This window comes from Cynocephalus volans, chromosome 16 (genome assembly GCF_027409185.1).
Source record: "Cynocephalus volans isolate mCynVol1 chromosome 16, mCynVol1.pri, whole genome shotgun sequence".
Classification (NCBI taxonomy): Eukaryota; Metazoa; Chordata; class Mammalia; order Dermoptera; family Cynocephalidae; genus Cynocephalus; species Cynocephalus volans.
Genome location: NC_084475.1, coordinates 19,302,023 through 19,329,195, shown reverse-complemented (window position 1 = coordinate 19,329,195; position 27,173 = coordinate 19,302,023). Strand labels below are relative to the sequence as shown.

The window sequence follows — 27,173 nt, the reverse complement described above, 5'->3', positions numbered from 1 at the left end:
AAGACTTGAGTTGTTCATTTTTCACAGCATTGGATAATTTATTTCAGAGTGATTACACCAACCAGAGAGGCACAGGCTTAAATGCCGGCATATTAATTTTCCTGCCTACGAGCCTTTATTGTTGGTGGGATTGGGGACTGTGCTCTCGGGGAGTTGGGGTGAGTCTGCCGCAAGCCACGCTCTGCTAAGCCCCCTTACTTCTAATTGCTTGCTCACCAGACTGTGAGAAAATAATTGCCACTATAAATTTTCACTCCTCCTATGCATAAAATACTCAGATACCAGCACTTTAAAAAGAAAAGACTTCATGAAATAAGCAAAGCAATGTTTGTGCCATGCTGCCCAGGATCAGCTGCCAGCCCAAGGCCAGGTGGACAGCCAGCCTGCCCCTGCTGCCGCTGGGGACACGAGAGAGACCAGGAGCCCCCCACTCTGGCTCCCCCAGCTCAAAATGGGAGAGAGGCTCAGAGAGCTCCAGAGAATTATCAAAACTGGAAAAACCAAGAGAAGCATCTCCCAGTGGCAGCAACTCACATCCCCACCCCCACTCGCCCCCGGAGCAGATTCACAGGAGAAAAGCCAGTGGGGGAGGGGAACCACCTCAGTTCTGGAGTCGCTCAGCAGGTGACTTTCCTGCCCTGAATCCTCAGCAACTCATTTCCTCTTCTGGGAACCAAAGCCGGCTGGTTGGGCCACATGTGAGACACAGAATATTCCGTTAGGAAAGAGCATGGAACCCCAAATCCCAGGGCCTCCTGCCCTGTGTTACAACTGAGCCTGTGGAAGAGGTATGTGAGTGCCCAGAAGGCAGGGAAGGTGGAGAAGCAGATGTCAGCCTCTGGAGGGAGGCCCCCTGCCCTACAGACGGGGCACTCAGCGCAGCTGATGAGCAGGATGAGGGGACGGGCACAGCTGTGCCGCCACCTGGCGGCCTCTTTCCTCACTGCAGTGTAAGATAAAGCCTGCAGATCCTGAACCTAAGATGTGACCTCCAGCTGGGGTCACAGAGTGTCCTGGCCCTCAGCACCAGCCCACATCACGGAGCACAGGAAGAGGACAGGGGGATAAGAAGGTAACCCCCTACCACTGGACCCACATGGCCTGGGGGGGTTGAGAGACCCCCAAGAACAAGGGACTGCAGGCCTTTGACCCCACGGGAACGCTGGAGGAGAGCAGGAATGCTGGCAGGATTCCCAACGCCGCGGGGTCTCGAGACCACCACATCAGGAGCCTCCACGGTATCCCAGATGTCCACGGAGATCTGGGGGGCTGCAAAAGCATCTCCAGCTGCTTGCGGCCCCCACCCCCTCAGGCCTGCGCAGGGGAAGGAGGGCACAAGAACAAGAGAGGAAGGTGCCCACCCCCGCCCGCCTCCATGCTGGTGCTAACACCCACTCAACGGCCCGCCTGCAGGTCTCCCGGATCTCTGTTCTTGATCTGGTTCTCAGCCGAGGCTGAGAAGGGAGGGGGCAGAGGAACATAAACACTGGAAAAGCCCCCCCAAAGGTCCTGAAGCTCCCCTGCAGGTGGCTACTCTGGAGCCCTCAGTCTGTCTCGCTGGGCAGAGGGGACCAGGCACACAGAGGGCCTTGGTGCAAGCCTTGCTGCATGCCTACAGCCTGAAAATGATGCAGCAAGACCCAGGGGCTGAGGACGCTCCAGCAGCAACCTCGGGTTCACAGGAACAGTCCATTGCCAAAGCCACACCATGCTGGAGGAGGTCTGGACTGCAGCTGGCCTGGGGGGCCTGAGCCCAGTGCCAGCCTGGCCCTGAGCTCCCTTTCCCAAGATGCCAGGGGCCTGCTCCCCAGGGCGCCGTCTCCACCATGCCGCAGGCAGCCATTGCTTCTGCCTCACCCTCTGAGGGCCAATGTGACTCTCCCAGGGCCTCTGCTAACTCAGTCCTGACCCCAGAAGTGTCTCTGGGACCTGCGCCAAAGCCTTCCTGCCACAACTGAAGCACATTTGTAACTGCTCTGTGTGCAGGAATAAGAGCTCACCATTCTCAGCATAAGCATCTTTCAGTCCATTAGGAAATATCCTTCATGAAGTTTTCCTGGACTGAACCTCAAGTAGTATTCATTTGGACCTGGCAAGTTGTGTCCTGCGGACGGGGATCAGACAAAAGCAAAGGGCTGTTCGCTCGTCTTGCAACTACCAGTTCAGCAAACTGACTTCTCAGTTTTCCTATTACCAATGCCCCCAGCTAGGAACCCAGCCTTCTGGGGATCTGGGTCTTGCTGCCACCGTGCACCTGTAGTGGGGCCCCAATGCCGGCTGCGGCCAAAAGGCAGGAAGCAGCCCCAGCCTGGAGACTGCGTGCTTTAATGTCTGCTTACTGTGGGGCTGAGTACAGCAGGGTCGCCCTGCCCCACCCAGCCTGAGGCACCAGAAACCCTTCCTTGGGGACAGGCTCCACCAGGAACTCTACGCGGCCATCCTGGCCAAGCCTAGCAGCTTCTACTGCCAGGCCCACTATCCGGTACTGGGTGGTGAAAGCCAGACCCAGGAACGTGGGCTTCTCTGGCTTCGGCGGCTCCCGGCTGGGAGAGCCAGCTATCGTCCCTCCCCAGCAGTGGATCCGGAAACAACGGACTTGGGAGAGGAGGTAGGACCAGTGCAGGGTACAGGTGAGCTGCAACTGGGCAGGAGGGCTCTCCCACTCTGACAGGGCATGCTGCCAGCGGACCTGTGAGACAGTAACGGCCTGCACCTGGGGCAGGGGGGTCTGCAGGCTGTTGGCATCCACCACCTGGCAAGACAAAGAAGACTCAGCACAGCCGGAGCCCAGGGAAAGGGAAGGGTGCCCCCCACCCCACACATCACCACTCCCTGGCTCCTGCACCCCAATTCCCCACTAAACCAGAAAAGGGATGGACATCTCAGCCCAAGCCCCTCCTGGATGCATCACCTGGATCTCTCCAAGGCGACAAATGAAGCTCTCCTCTCCTCGGCTGCCCTGTGGCCGCGAGAAGTTAATGAAGAGGTCCAGCAGGAGGCACCCGCGCAGGCTCACCTCGTAGCAGCTGGGAGAGGCAAGTGGGCTCGGCTCAGCGGCTCCTCGGCCGGCTGTGCAGAGGTCCTAAGCCACAGCAGGAGGGAGACCCATCCTGAGGGGACCCCAGGTCAGTGGGGACCATGGGTCTAAGGCAGGTCCCTGCAATGACCTTGAATGCTCGTAGAGAATATCTTGGGCTCATGTGTCATACCTGCCCCAAACCCAGGTCAGCCCAGGGCCCCTCTATCTCTCCAGTTCTGGGGTATCTCAATGGAGGGACTCTCACTCCTCGAGTCCCCACCACAGTACAGCAGTCCCCTGCTGGGGACCCAACAGGAAGTAGAGAGACTCACCGCTGGACCCAGCCCCCGCTGAGCTGCTGGCTACAGCGGCCCACCCATCTGGCCAGCTTGGTGGGGGGCACCCGGAGCGGTCGGGGACTGTGTCTTGAGCTTGTCTCTGCTGGAAGAGGAGACACGGGACTTGAGAAAGGAGAATTACAAAGGAAAACACATAGGGAAGGACCACCAAGAGGTTTGCTGAGTGGGGGAGCCCCAGGGTCCAGATAAGACTCCTTGGTGGTGCGAGATGCTCGTAGATCACCCGGAAGGGCTTTGGAGAACAATGGGATGGTGTCTGCGGCCAGCCACAGTCTCACTTGTCCTGGCTTCCTGCTTACAAGCTCCCTCCCAAGGCCCGCACAGGAGGCTTCACGATGGGGCCACAGGGCAGACGTTTTGGCTGAGAAGCGAATCCTCCCAGTCTAGGCCACAACCACAAGCTGCCCTGACTCCAGCAAAGGCAGGATTTACCCAACACTGTCCACACCAGCTCAAGGCACGAGGCCACCCTGTCCTCTCACCGTCCAACACTGAGATGTCACCAACATGGCAGCTGCCAGCATCCCCCGTGGTGAGCTCCAAACCAACCCTGACCTCCGTAGGCCCTTCCAGCTTATACACCATGGACAGGAAGATTTTGGGTGGCACTGGTACCTGCAGGGAAAATAATCTGGGAAAGAAAGATCCTACGATGAGAGGCCACAGAGAAACTGGCGAGAAACTGGAGTTAGCTCCAAACTGAGTCCGCGGACCTCTCCCCTCCACGGTCAGGGAGTTTGGGCGGCAGAAGTTTCCATGCTCAGACCCTGCCCATGGCTGGCGGACAGGTCTTTTGTGGGCTGAAAAGTCTCAGCTCTCAAATACGTGATTCTGCCCATATGAAGTGTCTACGGAGTCTACAGCTCACAGATGCAGAAAGCAAAAGGGTGGTTTCCAGGGGCTGGAGGGAGGGGGATGGGGAGTGGGTGTTCAGTGGGTAGAGTTTCAGCTTTAAAAGATGACAAAACTCTAGAGGTCTGCTGCACAACGACGTGCATGTAGTTACACTACTGTACTGTACACTTAAAAACAGTTACGGTGGCAAATTTGATGGTGTGCATTTTTGAGCATAGTCAGAGAAAAGCAACCTGGGTTCTGTCCCCATCTGCCCAGGTTGGCAAGAAGTCAGTGGCCCACACATCTGCCCCGTCCCTCACCCACCTCACAGCCACATTTCCAAGCTCGGGTGGAATGAGCCCCCGCAGGAGCAGGGAGCTGCCCCCATGCCAGGCGTCTGCCAGGCAGCAGTGCGTCTTCACCCAGCCCCGTCCGTCCCCCCCCAGCCTGTGCTCTCCAAACAAGGGCTGGATGTCCTGGGCGCTTGGGTGGTACCAGGGCCCCACTGCCTCCTCCTGGACGAACGGGCAGAACAAGAAGAAGACTCAGTGGAGGCCAACGGGACAGGTGTGTGAGGGGAGGGCAGAGCTGCCATTGTCCCGCTCACATACCTGTGCTCCCTCCCCACCCCCAGCTCAGGCCAGAAGAGGGACACAGCAGCTGCCCCTGCCCCATCCACCCGGTGTGGTGACCCACACACCTGGCCGTAGCAGACTCTTCGTGTCCCCATGCCCAGACAGAAGGACGTAACAAAGGGCAAGGAGCAGATGCTGTGTGTAGGCAGGTAGCGCTCCAGCAGACGCCAGAATCTGCCAGAGAGACATGCGGGGAGGCCACGGCTCAGGCCAGAGCAAGGGGCCTTTGAATGTACTGGCTGTAATTCCATGTTCCCCACACCCTCCAAGACAGGCCTTCCAGGATGAATGCAGCCACCCACACCCCCACGCCCGCTACAGGCACACTAGAGGTGCAAGCCTGCGGGAAGTGGACACTCAGGGCCCCAACCTGTGCTCCTTCCTGCTTAACTGGTCTCCAGGATCCCCCACCTGGAAGCAGCAAGGTGGCTGCTTTCTTCTCCCCTCATCCTCCCTTAGCCGCCCCCCCTGGATGGGAAGGGCCACTGCATAGAAAGACCACGAGCTACTGCCAGAAGCCAGGGAAACCACTGAGATGCCTCCCTCCCGGCAGCACATTGAAGCCCTTAGGATGGCAGGACTCACTTGTCCTGGTTCTGGAAGAATTCCCTCTTCTCTAAACACTCATACACCCAGCCCGGAGCAAACAGAGCAGCTGAGAATCCGTGCTTTCGGATCAGCTCCAGCGACTAGGGAGACAGAAGCCAGGGAGGTGTCTTCCACCCCAACAATGCAGGGCATGCCAGGACCACAGTCAGAGTCCGGACAGGCCTCCTGGATGCCAGCGACACAGGGATGAGTTCTCTCAAGGCCAGCTTGGAAAGGGGAGGCGGCAGCTGTCCACTCCCGGCCTGCCTGAGGACTCTTAGGCTTCATCTCCTGGAATTCCACAAGCCGCTCAGGAGTGGGGACAGGAGAAGCAGCCAGGAGAATGGCACAGCCTAGGCTCTGTGGGGGGGGCACTGTCCTGGGGGTCACTGTGCAAGGGTGGGTGACTGTGGGGGTCACTGGCCATGGAGAGGAATGTGGGGGGGAACACTCCAGCAGCGCACCAGAGGGGGGCAAACTGGCTGCTTGAGTCGCCTTCTCAGCTGCCTCCACATGCACCTGTCACTGTATTATCAGAACCACAGGGGGTAAAGAGAATATTCAGTTACTGGGTTAATTTATTCATTTAAAGCTTAATTAACGACTGACTACCTCCCTGTAGCCTGGAGAAGGGGAGGGACTGACAGGCCAGGAGGCAGGCAGGTCTCCCCTCCTTCCACGCCGGGTGTCCACCCCCACAGCCCCCCCTCCCATCTTGCCAGAGAAATCTCACTCGCCTTCCACCAGCAGCTCCCCAAACTACAAGCACTCAGGCCGGCCCTTAACCCGAGCTGCCTGTGAGAGGAAGCGCTCCCTAGGCCTACCCTGGGGTGTGAGAGGTTAGTTCAGTGCTCTTCAAAGAATAGCACAGAGAGGAAGTCGAGGCTAGCTAGAGATGAGACAGCAGTCAGAACGGTGTCTGTCCATCAAGACCCAGGTAAAAATATACTATCTGGTGTAAAAACGGTGGGAAGTGAGGATTTCAGCTAGTATACCGCTTGGCCTCAGGGCAGGTCGCCCATGTTTCTCATGCCTCAGTTTCCCCACGCTGGGAAGAACAGCTGCCACCTCTCTTCCTTGGGGTTCAGATGAGAATGGAAGGTCCACAAGGGAACGAGGCCCCAAGGACGGCACGTAGGCCAGCACCCACCTTGTCCGTGTCGAATCGGCCTCCAACCACGTTCCCCCGAGCAAACACATCCACGCCCACGTACACATCGGCCACACGCTCCCCGGCCTGCCCCAGCATCCGCTCCAGGTGCTCCTCCCGCCAGTTATAGTTGGTGAAGAAACCGTCGCAGGAGTCGAAGAAGACACTAAGAGGCAGCAAGGACCTGCCGTGAGGCCCAGGCCCAGAGGGACAGGGGTCCCCACCTGAGAACCACAGCTGCCTCCCTACCTAGCACCCTCGCCCACTCCTCAGACGGGGCCACCTTGGGGATTGAGAACAGAGTATACTCCCAAAGAGCAGGGACCAGCTGAATCATGCCCTGTGACCCTCGGCACAACATTGGGGTAATTGGGCACTGATTGTGTCTGCTGACAATCAGGACACTGAATAACTCCTGGCCTTCTCCCACCTGTTACCCAAAGCACCCATGCATGTTGTGCTCCTGCAAGATAGATCGAGGCGCCGTCCCCTTGGCGCCTGCCCTGCAGCCCACCTGTTCTGTTTGTTGAGTTCATCCTGCCATTTGAGCTGCCCGCTCTGCAGCACGCTGTCATACCAGAGCACCAGGCCCCCTGGGACCTGCTGATGGAGCTGAGTGGTCAGGTACCGCAGGAAAGGGGGCAGATTCCCCACAGCAGCCGGCTGTGAGACAGAGAGGAAGAGAAAACCCTTGGTGAGGCCCAGGTATGTTTGTCACGAGAACAGACAGGAGGACACAAGAGCAAACGGACCCACAAAATAAGCCTCCAGCCTGCAGCCACCAATAGGTGGGTTCAGCCAGATGCATGATTCTCCTTTCTTGCTGAAGCAGGAAAGACGTGAACACAGAAATCAGGAAAAAATAAAACGCAATGGAAGCAGAGGGCAGCCATGAAAAGGAAGCCACACGCCCAGCCCAGGCAGAGCCATGGTAGAGAAGGAGGAAAGACATGCGCACTGGAGGAGCAGGGAGCGCAAGGCCCAGCCTGGCTCCTTTCTGCCAACAGCTGGAGAAGCTGCCATCACTGCAAGTGACCGAGATTTCAAAGCTGGCTCTGCCTGGGATGCAAGGAGCGGCTCCCACTGTTGTAACCCCGAGCCCAAGTATGGGGCAAGACGCAGCCCAGAAAAGAGGTGGAGGTAGATGGCAAAGCAGCAAGGAGGGGATGGGGCAAGAGCCAAGACAAGGGCCAGGCTCACACTCAGGGAGTTCTCAATGTTGATCAGCCAGCCATCAAAGCGAAAAAACTGAGCCATCTGGACCAGCTGATCGGCCACTGCCTGATACGAGCGCTCGTCCCCAGCCAGGAAGGCCTCGCAGAGCCTGCCCCCTTCGCTCCACTCCGTGATGAAAGTCCCTGCGAGGACAGGAGAGCGATGGCTCAGACGCAGGGATCACTCTCCCTCTGACCCAGCAGTTCAGAGTCCAGTCCCCGGGTCAGCAGCATCAGTACCACCCAAAAACTTGTTAGACACTGAAACTCTTGGGCCCCACCTAGTGAATCAAACACTCTGGAGGAACGAGCAACAACCGCGGTTATAGGAACCCGCACACGATTTGGATTCAGGCTAAAGCCTGAGAAGCACTGTTCTGAGCTCACAGTCCACAGTCTACGGCCCCTGGGCTTAATCCAGCCACTGCCTGTGTTTCTAAATACAGTTGACCCTGAACAGCACAGGCATGAACTGCGCAGGTCCATATCCACAGGTTTGACATCCATGGATTCAACCAACTGCAGACGGAAAAACACAGTATTCACAGGATGCAGAACCCACGTATACGGAGGGTCCACTTTCCACATCCACGAGTTCCAGAGGCCAACTGTGGCACTTGAATATCTGTGGATTTTGGTATCTGCGGGGGGTCCTGGAACTAATTCCAAAGATATTGAGGGACAGTTTTATGGGAACACAGCCCCACCCAGTTGTTTACCTATTGTCTATAGCTGCTTCCATGCTAGTGATTATGACAGTGACCCAGTGTCCTGCAAAGCTGAAAATATGTACTATCTGGCCCTTTCCTGAAAAAGTTTGCAGACACCCGTCCTAACCTATGAAGGCAGTCCCCAGGTGAGGAGTCTAGTCACTAAGCAGCAGACAAAGCCTGAGCTGTCAATCACGAGGTCACCTGGCAGGTGTGCTAAGCAGTCTGGCTGAGTTAGAGAGGAGTCCTTGGCTCTTACCCAGCACACAGACCCCATGCCTGTGGGCAGCATTGGTCCAGCCTACCGGCGGGATGGTGACTGTATGGTGGCTGAAGTACACAAAGATGTCAATGTACTGCCAGTGGTAGAAGGAATAGGGATTCTGCACCGCTGAGCCCTGAATAAACCTGGGTAAAGAAATACAACAAAGTCAGGTCCCAAGCACCGAATAAGGACATGGCAACCTGAAGGTTTCTCTTCGGTTCCTTTCAGTTGACACTACCTGAAAGCCTGCTGTGTCCAGGCCCTGTGCAGGCAGAGACAGACACAGAAATGAGCCACAGCTCTTGCCGTCACAAGTAGATGTTCGGGAAATGTTTTTACCAGGGCACTAGGCGTTTGCCATTGGGTCCAGATGGACTGAGCACTTTCAGCCCCAGTGAGCAGATGAACAAAGGAGAGAAGGGAAGGAAGAGAGAGGGCTTGTGTGAAAGCTCCTAGTCTCTGGCTTCCTTGCTCTGTGCAAAGTGAGCAGTCCCTCTAGGATGGGCCACCTGCGTTTGAGGGCCCGCAGCCATGGCAGCAGCACCCAAGGTTCCATACCTGCCCATCTGTGCTGTGACGGCTAGCTCCGATGCAGGCATCACGCCCAACATTATGGTATGGATGTTTAAAATCTCTAAGCTGACACCATGGCAACTGTGGGTGTACCATCCACAGATGGGAGTGGAGGAAAAGCCAGAGCTGACAGACCTAGCACAGAGCCAGGGCTCAAGCGAAGGTTTTGAAAACAAACAAAGGAAAGAAACAGGCTTCTGGGCCAGGCAGTCTGAAGGGGACTTGCTGTGCCCCTTCCAACCTACCAGACTTCAAGCGGAGGCAGTTCAAGGAATCAAGTGAGTTTAGAGCTGAAAGGGACATGAGATATCACCTAATCCAATCCTCTCTTTCTATATGTGAGATGCTAAGGCCTGAGCTTGTCTCCCAGTTAATGGCAGAGTCTGGCCTCGACCCTGTCTCCTGATGCCACCTCTGGAGCTCTTTCTACCACAGGGCACCCGCCCTGCCCCACCAAAGGGACAACAAGCAGCAAACTAAATGTAAGGTGGGCTGGCCGGTTTTTCCAGTGGTTAAGAGTGCAGCCTTATAACCCTGAGGTCATGGGCTTGGATCCCCCCAATACAGGCCAGCCACCAAAAAAACAAAATGTAAGGCAATGTCCTCACTTGTCATCCAGGTACCCGCCCATCATGTCATGGCACAACAAGGTCCGGGGCCTCTGGCTGCTCAGAGGGGGCTGGCGACACTCTGTGGGCTCCAGGGCAGTGTTAAAGCCGTCTTCCATGCAAGGCGTCCACGCCAAGAGTTCCTCCAGCGAAGATAAGTAAAAGCTGATAGGCTGGGTGGTGTCCTTGTCATAATATCTAACTGGTCCAAGGAGGGAAACATTGAGGAATTAATGGAAATTATGGGACTAATGAAAATGTTTTGACAGTAACTGAGAGAGAACTTGAGAGGGGGTGGGGAGCCACCCTGGCCAGAAGCCCCAAGAGTGACTAGCAGAAAGTACTCAGAGTTTCGGTCTTCTCACCTGGCAAAGGATCCGGGGTAAAACTGACCACTTCTCGAAAGACAGCTTCCTCTTGATCCTCTTGGATTCTAAGCAAAAAGAAAGTTTAAAAAAATTTTTTTTTAAATAAAAGGGTAAAGAACACCTAGGAGTAAATGAACTAGGTTTCACCTAAACAGGGAGAGAGAGAGATTCTCCGGCTTACATTATTCAATGTAAACTACAGAAACACGTATGAAACCAAAGAAGCCAGTGAGCCCTGAGAGTTCTCCAGTCGCCTGTAGTAGCAACCAAGGCTGGGCTTCTGCTTGGACATAGATACTAACGACTACCACTAGCCATAAACACCATCCCCTCTAAAACAGCCACCCAACACTCCGCTTCCATTCAGAGGCCTGCTGGCCAAGCTCCCTCCGAAGGCTCTATCCTCACCAAACACTGACACAGACCTCCAGCATGAGACTGGGGGCCTGAGAACGATAGGGGTGGGTGGCAGGCACGAGACAGATCAGAGAGGAGATGCCACAGAAAAGGCTCCTCTTCTGACTTGGTTCCACCAGCGTCCTCTTCCCAAGCCCCCTTCCTTGCTGATTTCTTGATCCTTCAACCACCCGCTCCAGGAGCTCTCAGAACAATCCAGTCCACACCAGGTCCCCTTGGTCACGCCTTACTCCTCCACCAGGAGGGAAAGAGCCGTCTCCACATTCCTCCTAGCAAAAATGTCTTTCCCACCATCGTCCAGTCCGAGTCGCCCGTCAGTCTCGCCGCTTTGGGTTTAAAAACAAAGCTAGAGATGCTGTTTCCGAAGGCCACGTCTGGGTTCCTAACTGTGCCCCAGTGGCCCACTGGCCGGGGGCTAACCGGCTGGGCAAATGCCCCCAAAAAGGAAGAAGCCCGGGCCCTGAGGGCATGTTCACCGCTTTCTGCCTCTGTGCCTTTGCCCATCCCGGTCCCCGACTGGATGTTCTCCCCCTAAAGACTCAGCTCCAATGTCACCCTCCCCGGGAGGCGAGCCCTTCCACCGGCCGGCTCTACCAAGCGGTCTCAGATGTCACGCTGGGATCCGGAGCAGCACGGGCGCGGCCGGGGGCACAGGGGAGGTAGCACCGCCGTCTTCCCGCCCGTCCACGCGGGGCGACCCCGGGCCGGAGCCACCGACCTTCGGCCCGACTCCCGCCCGCGGGACAGGGGCCACCCGGGTGCCCGGGCCCCACCTCCTCCCCGTCCGCCGCCGCCCCGGCCGCCGTTCCCGCTTCTCAGGCGTCCCCGTCTCCTCCGTGGTCTCCGGGGCCGCCAGGCCCGACAGTTGCCGCTTCCGCTGCCGCCCCGCGGCAGAACGGGTCGCCGCTGCCTCCATGACGCCCGCCCACCCGCCTCTGCACGCCCGTCGCGTCACGGGCCCGAAGGCCAATCACAGGCCGCGCCCGCCCCCGCCGCCGCCCTCAGCCAATGGGGAGTGCGCTGGGCCTGGAGAAGGCTCGCGTTGGACGCCGGGCGCTCTGGGTTCGTGGCTCCGCGGCCCGGGCTTTGTAGCCGGAGACGGGCGGGGGGGCGGGGCCTGGTGGGGCGGGGCCAACCCGGACGAGGGGCGGGGCCTAGGGCAGTTCTGAGCCCAGGGTTCCAGGAGGCTGCTGTCTGCGTGCTCTTGCTCTATCCTGCACGTTGAGGTTCATCTCGGAGAGATTAGCAATCTCCTGATGGTCACAAAGTCAGTAAATGGTAGAAATGATATTCTAACTCCGTCCAGCTAAACCCTAGTAAAAGATAATTTTCAGAGAAAAGGTAAAATTTTGAATCTCATTCCGATATAAATATCGACAAGTGTTAAAGATGTATTCCACTCGTAATCAACAAAGGGACCAGACAGATGTCATAACCGGTTCAGAAGGGACTCGAAGGAGGGAGACCCATTTGTAGATGAGAAATATGGAAGTGAGTTTGTAAGTGGAGGCAGAACTAGTCCTTCCGCAGGGTGGGGCTGGGGGAAGATCATGCAGCCTCTACTGGACAAGACAATCTGCTGGGCTCTCAGTTCCTTACAAAGAGCTGCTAAAAAAAAAAAAAAAAAAAAAAAAAAAAAAAAACAGAAAGGCCGGAATCAGAAGATAACCTGCAGGGTGTACAGTATGTAGAGAATGCAGTTTTCCAAGGAAACACAGATTTTTTTTTTTTTTTTTTTTTACACCCTCAAGCCTGTGCTCTGCAGTAACTACAACTGCCCCTTCTGCAGCTGGGAGCTTCTGCTTCTGGGCTGTGGCTGCTGCCCCACGCCAAGTTGACAGGGCCTGTTTATTGTTGTCGCAGACTTTCAACTTTATGAGGCCCCAAGCTTCCATAAACGCTGAGGGTGGGGAATATGACTAAAGTTGTTGAATATGGGCCTGGTCGCGTTGCAGGCCGGCCGGTCAGGCAGGGAGGGAGCGTCACTCAGAAGCAGGAGACTGTGATCCGCAGGAAGCAGGGGGCTGGCGGAGCCTTCGTCTCTGGGGCTCTCTGTGGGGCTTCAGCCCTGGGAAGTTTGTGGTGAGAAACGGGAGAGGGTCACCAAGCTCACTTCCGCCGTGCTCAGGTGAGCACAGGAATGGAATCTTGAGTTGGTCTGCATCTAATCAGGTGTTCCCAAGCCTTCACCTACAGCTTAGCAGTACAGTAAATAAATGAACTTTTTATCCTACACAAGTTAAGACACAGTTCAAAGGGATACTTTCAACAGCCCTCGTAATGCTCAGTCTCTGGGAAAAAAAATATGCCCAGTCCTTCCTTCTCATCTTCTCCTTTCCAAAGAGTCTGGTCTAGGGGGGGTCAGGAAGGTGAAGGTCATTCTGCACACCTCTTGCAACAGAGTCAAATCTTATGGCCTCTGCGTTGGTCCCTGTGGCTCCTGGTCTCTGGGGGTCAGACCAAGTCTGGAGTGACCACGTCTGTCCCAAGAATGATATTGGTTCCTGCTGGGGCTCCAGACCGCTCAGAGATGTGGCTGGGCCCCCCTAAAATCCTAACCTTGTAGGGTTTCCATATAAAATACAGAACACCCTGTTGAATTTGAATTCCAGATAAATGATGAATGGGACATGGGACGTGCTTATACTAAAAAATTATTCCTTGTTTTTTTAAAGTTCACATTAAACTAGGCGCCTTTAAAAATCCTGCGTGCTAAATCTGGTAGTCCTCCCTGTAAATCCACACTACAGCCTTGTGGCAGACCCACCTTGCCCTGCTGTGGGGGCTCCCTACACCTCCTGGCAGGCTCTCGGCTGTCCTGGGTTCTGCCTACACCGGTACAGGAAGCCAGGTTGGTTCAGAACAGCTGAGCCTGGGGACCTCCTGCACCTGACCATACTGTGCCACCAGCTTCATGTCGCAGGTGGCCTTGTGTTATGTCCATTGTGTACTGTACCAATCCTCAGCCTAGCCAAGTGGGAGAACTGGGCTTACACCTGTGTGCTTCCCCTCCTTTGCCCTCTCCCTCGCAGCCTCTGGCAATTGCTGAGGAGCCAGAAAGGAGAACCAGGTGAGCACATGCCCTGGCCGCTTCCCCTTGTGTTATTACTGTAACTGCACAAACATTTGTTAAACGTAAACTGTGGAAGCCTGGTGTTTTGGATTGAGCTCCCACACTAGGCCCCAGCAGACCAGACCAAACCAATATGGAGTCACTCATGCTAAATGCCATGCAAACTGAAGGAAGCAGATAGAGCTCAAAACAGACCAGTTTTTCCTGAAAACAGGCAATTCCAGTCTACCTGAGTAGAGGGGTCTGCTTTAAACATTACAAGAAAAGTAAGCTGAAATAACCTGATGCTAACCAGTCAGCTTTTTCTTTTTCTTTTTTTTAAAGAAAATGAAATTGTATTAATATTATTTTTTACATTCTAGAACGTTGTTGCAGAGCAGTTGGGAGGGAAGGGAGAGGGGAAAAGGGAAGGAAATAGGATGGAAGAAGGCAGGAGGAGGGGCTGGATTGAGGCCTGTGGCACCCCCCTCATTCCCATAGGGGAGACTGGGGGGCTTCTAGCAGTGGCTTGGTCATTGCTGGGCTGGGTACAGATGTCAGGGGGCTGTGGAAAAGCCCTCACCCCTCACCGTCCCAGCTCGGGAACCCGGGGCCCTTTTTGCTGCAGCTTGGTGGTCGTCACTGGGCTGGTTGTATTGGGGTGATGTGGCCGAGGCCTGAGGCCCCCACCCTGAGGATTGGTTGTGGGTGTTGGAGGACATTTCTGAGGCCCCTGGCCCTCCCCTCTTTCTGGCTTGGTAGCCCAGGGGGCTTCCGGTCCTTCTATGTGTTATAGGTGTTCTTTGGTGAAAGGAGACCTTTACTAGTTAACATGAAACTTTGTCTCTGGTTGTGAGTACTTTGTTTTTTCTTTCACTTCCGTGTTGGATTATTTGCTGTTCCCACCACTTAAACTCTGTGCTGGAACTAATTTGTTGTCCTTTGCTTACTTCTAAAATGGGGAACTTCCTATGGGGACCAGTACTTGAGCCCTGTGGTTGAGCTAAATTGCTGCTTTGCTGCTGACTCCCTGGGGAAGGCTTTTGTGCAGCTCAGGTTTTAATGGTTGACTTTATAGGTACTTTTAGCTCTTGAGAGATCGGAAACTCTGGTCTGGGCCTGAGTCTTTTTGTCAAACTGCACCCTGTGAAAATTCTATATTCCTGACAAGTCTCCTCTGAGTGGTCCTTCACTGATTGGGGTGCAGATAAGCTGTCCTTGTTCCAAACACTTCCCCTGGGGTAGGCCTTGCGCAGGTGCCTTGCCATGACTCACTGGCCTCTGAGTGGCTCCTTGTTCCTATGTGGGTCCACAGGAACCCTATTAGTGGTCTTGCTGTCCTGGGGGCCACCAAGGCCCTCCTCTCCCCTGCTGCCTCCAAGCAACTTCATCTGGAGGCACAGCTGTGGCTTTTGCCGGCTCCTGCTCCATGGGCTCAGCAGCTCCAGCCTGGATGTGGCTGGGGCTCGAAATGGTCAGAGCGGTTTTTTCTTTCTCTCATTGTGGTTTCTCCCACGTTCATGCACTCCGTAGGTCTCTCCTCCTCTTCCCCTGAGCTCTAGTGGCCCCAGCTTGGCTGTTGTTGCTTTTTTATAGTTGTAAATTAGTTGATTTGTGGGAGAGAGTGACACTGGGGACCGTCTGTTCTGCCATCTTGACCAGAAGTCCCCAGCTTTTTCTATTGCTCTGTTTCCTTGTCCTCATCTCACATGTCTCACTGTTCTGCCATTGCCCCAGCGGAACACCCCTTCCTTCCTTTTTGAAGAATGGAGGCTGCCCTGACTCTTGAATTGCAAATAAAAGCCAATGAGATCTAGAACTAAATTTGTTGTAATTTCATTTTTTGACACATTACACTCATTTTCTCCTTTGCAAAATTTAAAGCATTGCAGATAAAATTAATGTTCCCGTTCATCCCCCACCCTCTTCGTTTCTTACTTCCTCTTCTCTTCCAGAGACCCCTCAATATTCCACCACTGTTATCAGTTTGGCCTGTATCCTTCTAGATGTTTTAAAATACTTTACCATACATTTGTACATGTTTAAAACATGCATGTGTGTGCATGGAACCATATCATATTGTTCCTGTTTTATACAAATGGTATCATATCATACTAATTACTCTGCATCTTGCTTTTTTCACCCAGCAATGTTTTTGAAATTGAGCCATATTGATTTATATAACTGTATTTTGTTCCTTTCAACTCCTACTTAATATGTTATCATTTTAACACATCGTGATCTACCTATCCATCCACCTATCAGGGGACACTTAAATAGCAAACATAACAAACATTTGTTTGCAATTATTTTTAAAATGTTAAAATGAACCTCGTTGTATGATCCTTCTTTAGTGCACAAAAAAAATTTTTTAAGGTAAGAACATAGGAGTAGAGTTGCTAATAGTAGAATATTCACATTTTCAGCTTTAACAGTCACTACAAAATTGTCATCCACAGTGTCTCTACCATTGACATTCTCCCCAGCACGAAAAAGTATGAGTTACCTCAAAACTGCCCAAACATTGATATTATCAAACTTTAAGATTTTTTTGCTCACCCGATGGGTGGACATTGGGTTCATTCTTGTTTTAAGTACAAGTTGCATAGCGTTTAATGTTGATCAGCCCTTTGGCCATGTGTTATTCCTTTTATGACAACCCCACTAAGCACTTTACTCATTTCTACTGTGTTATCTTTGCTTACTGGTGTGTGAGAGTCTGTTATCTGTTCTGGATACTGATATTTTGCCTCTTATATACATATAAATGAAGCAAATATGTGTCCTGCTTGGCTTTTAACTTTTTCAAGGTGTCTTATAGTATAGGTGTTTTATATTTCAATATGGTCAAATTTATTAATATTGTCCTTTATGGCTTTGCTGTTTTCTCCTGTTCAGCAGAGCTTTCGTACTTCAAGGTCATGAAGATATTTTCTTGCGTTTTTAGCTAATAATTGTCAAGCTTAGTTGTCTTTATTTTGTTTTTTCGCATATACGAATTTAGATGCCTTTTGGGAGGTAGGTCTTTAATATTTGATCTTCCTTTCTGGTTATTGACCTATTCATATTTTTCTCTTTCTTTCTGGGCCAATTTTGCTAATAAATGTTTTGCTAGAAAAGTATTCATTTCATCAAGGTTTTCAAATTTGGTTTGTTAAGTTGTTCCTGACCATATTTTTTAATCTCTTGATTATGCCCTCTCTTTGATTCCGATGTTTTTGTGTGTCTTTCTTTTGTTCGTGATGCTTTTTGCTGAAGGACTGTCTATGCTACTAATCTTTAAAAAAACAAGCTCTTTGTTTTGTTCTATTTTTTGTTTGTTTTCTGTTTCACTAATTTCTGCTTCACTAATTTCTGCTTGTATTTTCTTTCCTTCTATTTTCTTTGGATTTATTTTGTTGTTCTTTTTTCTGGTTTCAAAAATGCTAAGTTTGGTTTACTATTTTTAAATCTTTCTTGTTTTCAGATGAATGCAGTTGAGAGGATACATTTCCTTCTGAGAATTACTTTTGTTGTTATCCCACAGGTTTTGATTGTAGCACTTTAAATTCTAAACACTTCGTAATTTCTTTTAGTTGCTCCTTAACCCATCAAGAAGTCCTTCATTTTACTGTAGTAGAATACCTCAGCCTCTTCTGTTACAATTCATACTTTTGTGTCTTTTTCTAAATGTGTTTCCTACCCCAAAGTCATGAATACATGGAATACTCCATCCTCTATTATTTTCTAAAGCTTTACTGTTTTGCCTTTGACATTCCAATCTACAGCTCACCTGGAATTATTTCTGTTTATGTGTGAGGGAGGGGCTCACATTTCATTTTACTTTTTATCATGTGGAAAGGCTCGTTCATGGCTCTACAGTGCTTCCTTAGGGAAGATCAGGCTTTCATACATGCCCGAGTCTGTTTCAAGCTCTTTATTCTATTCCATTTGTCCATTTGTTTATCTATCTTTGGGCAAATCCCACAGTTTTAATGTTGTAGTTTTAAAATAAATCTTGATATTTATTTATTTGTTTATTTATTTATTTTTATTTTTATTTTTTTAAAGATGACCAGTAAGGGGATCTTAACACTTGACTCGGTGTTGTCAGCACCACGCGCTCCCAAGTGAGCCACGGGCCTGCCCTAAAATAAATCTTGACATTTAGCAGAGCAAGTGCCCCCACCTTGATCTTCTCCAAAATTAACAGGGCTGTTCTTGGCCCTTCCCATTTCCATATAACTTTTAGAATCAGACTGTCGATTTCCATTGGAATTCTATTGGAATTTTGTTTGCAATGTCATTGACATTTCGAGTTGGGAAAAACTGACTGTCGGGCTGGATCACAGACCCCCTCTGCCCCATCCTGTGCAGGTCATGAGTCAGGCAGTTGTAAAAGATTCTGGTGGCCGATAACAGGATAGACGTACTTTATTCTGACAAGAGCTCTGCCCACCAGCAGTTCAGAGCCACTGTCTCTTATACCGGAAGTACACAACAATGGCCATGAGCCGAGGAGTGTATGGGCACACATGCGCAGTCACAGCTCTCTTACGGAGCTTGTTTCCAGCAGGTGTGCTGAGTCACACGCAGCCGGATATGAGGCGAGGGGGCCTGACTATGCCGACTCCGTTCTCCTCACACTGACATTTTTGCACAATTGGGTTTTACGGTCCGTGAGTATTGTATATTCTCCTCTGTTAGCCATGAAAATGCACTAAGATCTCCTGCTGCTGGGCGGACAGTTGACTGAAGGTCCCAGCTGCTGCCTTTTGGGGTGTACCAGGAAGCAGAACTGACACCGTGCTCCCACAGGCTGCCCCAGCCCACAGCTGAGCACGAGGATATTATGAAGGATGACTTTAGCTTGAGGACTCCCCATCAGCTTGGCCGGACCATTCTGGAAGTTGTGCTGCAGTCTGAGATTCTTCCAACCCGATCCTCCTTCCTCCCCCTCTCTTTGCCAAGAGGCTCCCTTGCTTGCTCCAGCTTTCTCTCTCCCTTGTCTTTCACAGGCGTTTCCCCCAGTAAATCCCATGTACATCCAATCCTGTCCTGACATCTGCTTCTTGGAGGGCAAGAACCAACAAACCATCCATATATTTATTCTTTTTTTTTTTTTTTTTTTGGCAGCTGGACAGTACACAGGTCTGAACCCCGGACCCTGGTGTTATAACACCACGCTCTACCCGACTGAGCTAACTGGCCAGCCCACAGATTTAATTTTTTTGTTGTTGTCTTTTTGTGACCGGCCGTACCGCGCTCAGCCAGTGAGCACACCGGCCATCCTTATATAGGATCCAAACCCGCGGCGGGAGCACTGCTGCGCTCCCAGCACCGCACTCTCCTGAGTGCGCTACGGGGTCGGCCCTAATTTTTATATTTTTTATAGCTCTGTGTGCAGAGGTCTTACGCATCTTTTCTTAGATTTGCCACTAGGTAAATGACATTTTGCAAGTGGCATCTCTGTGGGATTAAACATGGCTGCAGATTCTTTGCATCTGCTCCCATCCAAATGGGAGTCTATTACCTACCCCTTCCTGGGCTGGCCTTGTGACTGGGTTTGATCAGTGGAACATAGCTGAAGTGGCCATGATGTGACTCCTGAGCTTGGGTCTCAAGAGGTCGTAAAGCTTCTGGTCTTGCCCTCTTGGAACGCTGTGCTGAAACTGCCACAGTGTGAAGCAGCCTAGGCTGAAAGACGACAGGCTCGACCTGCTGAGACCCTGGACACATGCATGGGGCCATCCTAGACCACCCAGCTCCAGCCGAGCGGTCAGCTGCCCGAAGCCACATGAGCGAGCCAAATGAGGCCTGCAGAAGAACCACCAGCCAACCCACAGGATCATGAATGAGAAGAAAGAGGTGCTTTTCTTTAAGCTCCTGAGTTTTTCAGGCGGTTTTTAATGCAACAATCATAACTAATCCAGAATCTGTTTTTAAGTGTCATTTTCTGCTTGTGGCTGGCACAATATTTTTATATTTTGGCCTTGCATTCGTTAACTACCAGTTCTCCATCTATCTGTAGATTCTTATGGATTTACCATGTAACCTATCAACTGTGAATAGTGGCCGTTTTATCTCTTCCTTTCTAATCCTTATATTGTTTGTTTATTTTTCTTTCCTTACCGCACTGGCTGTGACCTCCAAATGAATGCTGAATAAAAGTGTCATAGTGGGAGTCCTTGTCATGCTCCCAGTCTCTAAAGGAAAGCTTTCAACATTTCACCATTAATTATGATGTTCATTGTAGGTTTTTTGTAGATATGCTTTACTGAACAAAAGAAATCCCCTTTCACGCCGAGTCTACTAAGAGTTTTTACTCCTAAACAGGTACTGAATTTCATCAAACATTTTTTCTGTATGTCTTGAGATGATGGTATGGTTTTTATTCTTTATTCAGTTAATGTGATAAAATACACGGATTTTAGAATGTTAACCAAGCCAGTATTCTTGGAACAAACCCAACTTATTTGTGATGTATTATTTTTTCTATTGTTACTGACTTCAGTTTGCTGAAATGGTGTTTAGGATTTTTCTATGTTTGTGAGTGGGATTGACCTACAGTTTTCCTTTCTTGCAATTTTCTCATCAGGTTTTGGAATCAAGGTTATGATCACCTCATAAAACAAGTTGGAAAATATTCCCTTTTTCTCTTTTCTGGAAGAGTTTATGCAAGATTAGGGTTATTGTTCCATAAATATTTGGTAAAACTTCCTCACGAAATAATCTGATCAAGAAGTTTCTTTTGTGGAAAGCTTTTTAATTGCAGATTTTATTTAATACTTAAAAGACTATTCAGATCTTCCCTCTCCTCCTGTATTTATACTGGAAGTTATGTTTTAAAAAAAGAAAAGTGTCAATTTTATCTAATTTTTCAAATTTATTAGCATAAATAATATTTACTTATTTTCTGTCTGTAGGATCTGTGGTGATGCTTATTTTATGTTCATTTTCCTGTTTCACTCATTTTTCCTTTTATCTGTGTTGTTTCTTTTACTTTCTTTGGGTTTAATTTGCTTTTTTTCCCCCAACTTCTAGAGATAGATGCTTATCTCATTGATTTTTAGCCTTTCTTCTTTTCTAATATTGCAGTAAAACCATACATTTTACACTAAACATTGCTGTAGTTATCGCCCACAAGTTTTGATCTGTAGTTTTTACATTATAATTAACTTCAAAATATTTTCTAATTTTCTTGTGATTACTTTTTTAATCCATAGGTTATTTAGAAGTACATTTCTTAACTTCCAAATATATCCTAATTTATGTTTTGTTATTGATTTTTTAGCAAACTTGTGGTGTGGTCAGAGAATATACTCTGTGTAATTCAATCCTTTGAAATTAAGAGTTGCTTTAGTCCATGCTCACCTGAAAAGACTGTTTTCTGCAGCCAGTGTTCTATGTATAACCATTAAGTTAAATTTTCTAATCATATTGTTCAAATACTCTATATCTTTTTTTTTTTTGGACTGGTAAGGGTATCGCAACCCTCAGCACAGTGTGGTCTGCCCCACGCTCAGCCAGTGAGCACACAGGCCATCCCTATATAGGATCCGAACCCATGGCCTCAGTGCTATCAGCACCGCACTCTCCCGAGTGAGCCACGGGGCCAGCCCCAAATACTCTATATCTTTTTTATTTTTTAATCTAACTATTCTATCAGCTACTGAGAGAAGTATGTTAAATTTCCCACTATGATTCTGCATTTGTTTATTTCTCCTTGTTTGCCTTTACATGTTTTCAGGCTGTGTTATTAGATAAATGCAAACTTTAAATTTGCCTTATATCTTCCTGGTGAATTGACGCAGTAATCATCATGAAATGCCTACCTTTGTTTCTGGTAATGCTTTGTGCATTGATATCTACTGGGACTGATATTATAGTTATAACAGTTTTCTTTTACTTAACATTTTCAAGGTAACTATGCTATCCCATCATTTTACTTTCAATCTTTCTATATTTCTATGTTTTAGAGATTCTCTTGTAGATAGCATATAGCTAGGTTTTGGTTTTTTCCAGTATGACAGTCTTTGCCTTTTATTTTTATTTTTATTTTTATTTTTTTCTAAAAGATGACCAGCAAGGGGATCTTAACCCTTGGCTTGGTGTTGTCAGCACCACACTCAGCCAGTGAGCAAACTGGCCATCCCCATATAGGATCCGAACCCATGGCCTTGGTGTTATCAGCACCACACTCTCCCGAGTGATCCAAGGGCTGACCCTAGTCTTCGCCTTTTAATTAAAGTGGTTAGTCCTTTTATGTTTAATGTAACCACAAATATATTCAGTTTTAAGTCTATCATATAACTAAGTGCTTTATATTTCTCTCCCCTACTCTGTATTCATGCTTTTCTCCATTCTTGCCTTTTTAATGGATTGAATACTTTTTATTATTCCTTCCCCCTTTTTCATTAGCTTGGATGTTGTGTACTCTTTTACTATAGTTTAATCATTACCCTAGAGATTACAACATGTTTAATATATTATCTGATATTTTTACTTATGTACAAGATAATGCATGGATCTTAGAACACTTAAACTCCATATACTCCTATACCCATTATTTTTGCAAAATGAAGCAATCTACCTAGTGGTATGGAACAACAACCACTTTATTATTTGCACAGATTCTGTGGGCTAGGAACTTGAAAAGGACACAGAGGGGACGTCTTGCCTCTTCTGCAAGATGTCTGGGACCTCAGCTGGAAAGAGCCAAAGACTAGGGCAGGGACGGGTGATTTATTGGCTGGGGACTGGAATCATTTGAATGATTATACATTTACAAGCCTGGTCATTGGTGCTGGCCATTGACTATAGCCAAGGCTGGAGCTGTCAGCTGCTATACCTGCTGGTACACTTGCATGTGGCTTCCCCATGTGTTTACTTAGTCTTCCTCACAACATGGTGGCTGGAGTGCAAGAATGAGTGTCCCAAAAAGAACTGGGTGTAAGCTGTATTGCCCTTTAAGACCTAACCTTGGAAGTCAGATGATGTTATTTCCATTGTAATCACAGGCCACATAGATTCAAGGGGAGAGAACATGGCTGTCCACTTTTCAATGGGACAAGTGTCAAAGTCACATTATAAGATGAACATGTTATGGCCATCTTTAGAAAATACGATCTGCCACAATCCTCCTCCAACTATATCATAGTTGTTGTGAATATTTTAAATACATATATATTTTTAAATCTGAGAGATATTTTAATCTAAAATAACCAGCTTCTCTTTGAATATTTTCCTATTATAATAAGAAGCTATACTTTTTATGCTACCTAGTTCCTTTGCATTGAACAGGTAATATATGCACCTCACAAAAAATGTATTGGGTAGAATTAGAATAAAAACTCATTGCCCAATCCCAACAACCATCCTCTTCTCTCCCTTCTGTGTCCCCCCCCCCAAATTTTTTATTGTGTTAAAATACGCATAACAAAATTTACCATCTTAGGGCTGGCTGGTTAGCTCAGTTGGTTAGAACACAGCCTTGTGATACCAAGGTCACGGGTATAGATCCCTGAACCATCCAGCCACCAAAAAATAAATGAAAAAAATTTACCATCTTAACCATTTTTAACTGTACCACTCAATGGTGGTGCAATTTTCCTCTAACTGGCTCTCGAGGCCTCTCTCAGAAAAGTGGCTATAAATTCTAGCCCTGCCCTGATGGGCTTCTCAGGGGAGGTGGTGATGAATGTTTACAGTGTGACTTTGATGGGATACTATTTTATTCTGGCCGATGGCCTAATGCCTAAGTGTCTGACCCATGACCAGATATCCCTCTCATGGGAAACTTGTTTAAACGGGTAGACGCCTTTGTGGCTCTTGTCTGGCCTGTGTCTGTTTTATTCCTACCAAGATAGACAACCATTCTCTAGAAGAGCCCTGACCAGGGGAGTAGTTAGGTTCAGGTGCATTGGTCAGGTGAGACATTAGAGGAGGTGGCACGACACAACACATAAAGTCACAGAAGCATTTTTTTACTTACAGATCCAAGAGAGAAGAAGGGTGCCCATGAGGAGACAGCAGGGAGTTCAACCAGCAGATGGGGCGTGAGAGAGGGAGGGAGAGAGAGAGAGAGAGAGAGAGAGCGTGGGAGCTGCAGGACTGTGCCTTTATTAAGGTCCATGGTGTTATCTCTTAAGCTCTCCTGCAGGGATTGTGGATTGGCTGGTTTACAGAAAACATGCACGTGATTATGGGGTTGACCATTAGGTTTTACTGTGGTTATCAACTGTGGGTGTTCTGGGTTTTGGGTAGTGGGATAAGGAACAAGCAGACTGTTTTTAATTTTTTGGAGAACTGCTATACTGTTTTCCACCATGGCTGTACCATTTTACATTCCCACCAACAGTGCACAAGGTTCCAATTTCCTCGCATCCTTGCCAACCCTTGTTATCCTCTCTATCTTTTTTATTACTGATTCAATCTCCTTACTAGTTACAGATGTATTCAGATTTCCTGTTTCTTCATGGTTCAGCTTTGGCAGGTTTGTGTTTCTAGGGATTTGGCCATTTCGGCTAGGTTGTACAATTTCTTGGCATAGAATTGTTCATAGTACTCTCATAATCCTTTTTATTCCTGTGGAGTCAGGAGTAATGTCCCCATTTTCATTTCTGATTTTAGTAATTTGAGTCTTCTCTCTTTTTCCTTTAGTTCATCCAGCTAAATGTTTGTTGGTTTTGTGGATCTTTCAAAGAACCAACTTTTGGTTTCATTGGTTTTCTCTGTTTTTCTATTCTCTATTTTTTTTTTTTCATCAGCAGTTGCATTTATTTAAACATTAAGTTTGAAACTCTTGCCTTAAGCGAGAGTACCGCAGTAATTATTTCAGGAACAGGCAACTTCCTACATTGTCAAATATAGAAAGTTCCAGGGCTGGCCCGTGGCTCACTTGGGAGAGTGCAGTGCTGATAACAACAAGGCCACGGGTTCAGATCCCATATAGGGATGGCCGTTTAGCTCACTTGGGAGAGCGTGGTGCTGACAACACCAAGTCAAGGGTTAAGATCCCCTTACCACTCATCTTAAAAATATATATATAGAGAGAGAGAGAAAGAGAGAGAGAGAGAGAAAGTTCCTTTTGTACTTTCTTCAGCACTGATCAACAAGCAGATTCAGTCCACATTTGCTTTGCTCTGTCTTCTGAGTTAACCCGAGACTCTTCTTCAGAGACTCTGTCGTCTCAGTTGGAAGAGGGTGAGGGAGCCTGAAATGGACCTGAAATAGAGCTCCCTACCCCCTCATAATGTACGCTATCTGCTTCTGTACAATTGCTTGCTTAACCTAAGTAATTCCATTTTGCCCCGTCTGACCTGCAGACTACCCCCCCTTCTGCATGAGAAATCATTGACCTTTTCATAGAAACAAAAAACAATTGCACAGAAACAGGAGCCATACACAGTGAATTATTACATGGGAACAGGAACCACACACAATGAAAACTTGCATGCTCAATTGCTCGAACGGCTCATTCTCGGCCTCTGTGACCTAGCTCCCTAGCTTGCTTTGTGCACCTGGACAAACCCATGTGCCAACGGGATGTAGTTTTGCCTTTAAAAACCCCACAGGACCAAAGCCCGATGCTGCTCTTCCTTGGTTGCACCTTGGGAGATGCACGCTGGCCAGCTGGAGTGAATAAACTGCCCTTTTCTGCATGAGTGGCATGTAAGTGCATTTCTTCTGGGAGGGTGCCTCACAACAGACCTTCACAGAGTCACCAGTGTAGTGCAGTCACGGTACCAATCATGATGACATGGGCACAGAGTCCCTTCCACACACCTCTAAATCTGAGTCTCTGGAGGACTGAGCAGCATGCTCCCTTTCTCTTTATTCAACGTGGATACCACAGAATCAGCAGGGTGGGAAACAACCACACAGAAGAGCACAGATGACTCCAGCTGTGGAACCTGCCACCAGTGTTACAACCAGCTGCTCTGCCTCTGTGCATTCACCTCGGGGCTTAGAACCACAGACTTGTACGATGCTCCAACAGTACATTCAAAGTAGGCGAACTTCACCATGGTAGGGGGCACCTGTCTCATCCAGAGAGGAGCGACCCCCTTGTGGAATGCTTCCAGGCCTTCTTTCTTATACATTTTGGGAGCTGCATCCCTCAAAGTGTTTGCATATCCTGGTTGGGTTTGAATTTGAACCTTAGCAGCTTCCATAGGAGCCAGGGCAATGTCAGCAAAGAATTCAGCACTGGCAGAGGCAGCCAAATATAGTGACATGTGCCAGAGATTGGCGTTCTCCTCTCTAAGCGTGTTGCTATGTAAGACTTTAAATACTTCATAAAAGCCAGGCTTGCAGAGCCCCGCACAGAGTGGCCAGTGAAAGTTGAAGCCCATCCTTTAGCCAAACCACGAACACCATCCTCTTTAAGTGCAACTGGGAATCCATTAAATATGCCCTTGTACTTTCGGGGGTCCATCTGCCTACGGTATTTCACTAAATCCTAGGGGAATGACAGTGTGTGTCAGACCACAACTTAAGACCCCACCAAAGCCACACAGTGCGTAAAACTTCATGGAGCCATATTCACAACTGTACTCTTCCACAGCAGTGCTGCCAGGTTGTGGGAGCGGCAGGGTGGCCTGGGAGCCCAGTGGGGCTGCTGCAGGGTGCCCACGAGGCCATTGTGCACCAGCCGCAGGTGTGGTGTGTTAAAGGGGTTCACCCACTCCAGGTGCACCAGGGCTGAGAACATCATCTGCCCAAGATGGCAAACACCCACTCACTCCCTTGGAAAGGCTGAAGCTCACAGAGCTCTGTTCTCTATTTTGTTTACTCTGCTCTAATCTTTATCACTGTCTTCCTTCTGCTAGCTTCGTTTGTTCTTTTTCTTCTTCCTTAAGTTGTAAAGTTGTTGATTTGAGATCTTTCTTGTTTTTTAGCATAAGCATAGATAGCTGTAAATCTCCCTCTGAGTTCTGCTTTTGCCGCATCCCATGAGTTTTGCTACATTATATTTTCATTTTCACTGTCTCTAGGTCTTCCCTAATTTCTCCTCTGATCCGTTGGTTGGTTAAGAATGTGTATTTAATTTCTACAGTCTGATTTCTAACTTTATCCTGTTGCGATCAGAGAACATACTTTGCATGATGTCTATCTCTTTAAATCTATTGAGATTTAATTCATGGCCTAATATATGGTGTATCCTGGAAAATGTCCCACGCACTTGAGAAGAGGATGCATGCTGTTCTTGTTGGGTAGAGTGTTCTGTACATGTCCGTTAGACCTAGCTGGTTTATTATGCTGTGTAAGTCCTGTACTTTCTTATTTATCTTCTGTATGGTTGTTTTTTCCATTACTGAGAGTGCAGTATCAACGTCTCCAACTATTCCTGGAGAACTATCTATTTCTCCCTTTAATTCTGTCAGTTTTGCTTTAT

At 49.1% G+C, this 27,173-nt stretch overlaps 1 protein-coding gene and 1 pseudogene across 4 annotated transcripts; both read right to left on the bottom strand.

Moving 5' to 3' along the window:
• Positions 1-30: 30 nt before the first annotated feature.
• On the bottom strand, positions 31-11,659 carry ENGASE (endo-beta-N-acetylglucosaminidase). Of its 4 annotated transcripts, none has more exons than XM_063080592.1 (14): positions 11,517-11,659; positions 10,324-10,391; positions 9,959-10,160; positions 8,772-8,920; positions 7,789-7,946; positions 7,103-7,251; positions 6,589-6,754; positions 5,436-5,539; positions 4,916-5,024; positions 4,540-4,730; positions 3,861-4,009; positions 3,352-3,460; positions 2,912-3,026; positions 31-2,752 (listed from the first exon to the last, which is right to left on the bottom strand). In XM_063080592.1, exons 1-14 carry the CDS (start codon positions 11,657-11,659, stop codon positions 2,336-2,338), a joined length of 2,229 nt encoding a protein of 742 aa, XP_062936662.1. In that variant the 3' UTR covers positions 31-2,335. The 4 variants fall into 4 exon arrangements, with proteins under 4 accessions (XP_062936662.1, XP_062936663.1, XP_062936664.1 ...); XM_063080593.1 differs by having other exon boundaries at positions 3,352-3,457; XM_063080594.1 differs by lacking the exon at positions 11,517-11,659 and having other exon boundaries at positions 9,959-10,156; positions 10,324-10,387.
• Positions 11,660-24,874: 13,215 nt separating this feature from the next.
• Positions 24,875-26,489, bottom strand: LOC134364468 (solute carrier family 25 member 3-like; annotated as a pseudogene).
• Between the last annotated feature and the right edge of the window lie 684 nt (positions 26,490-27,173).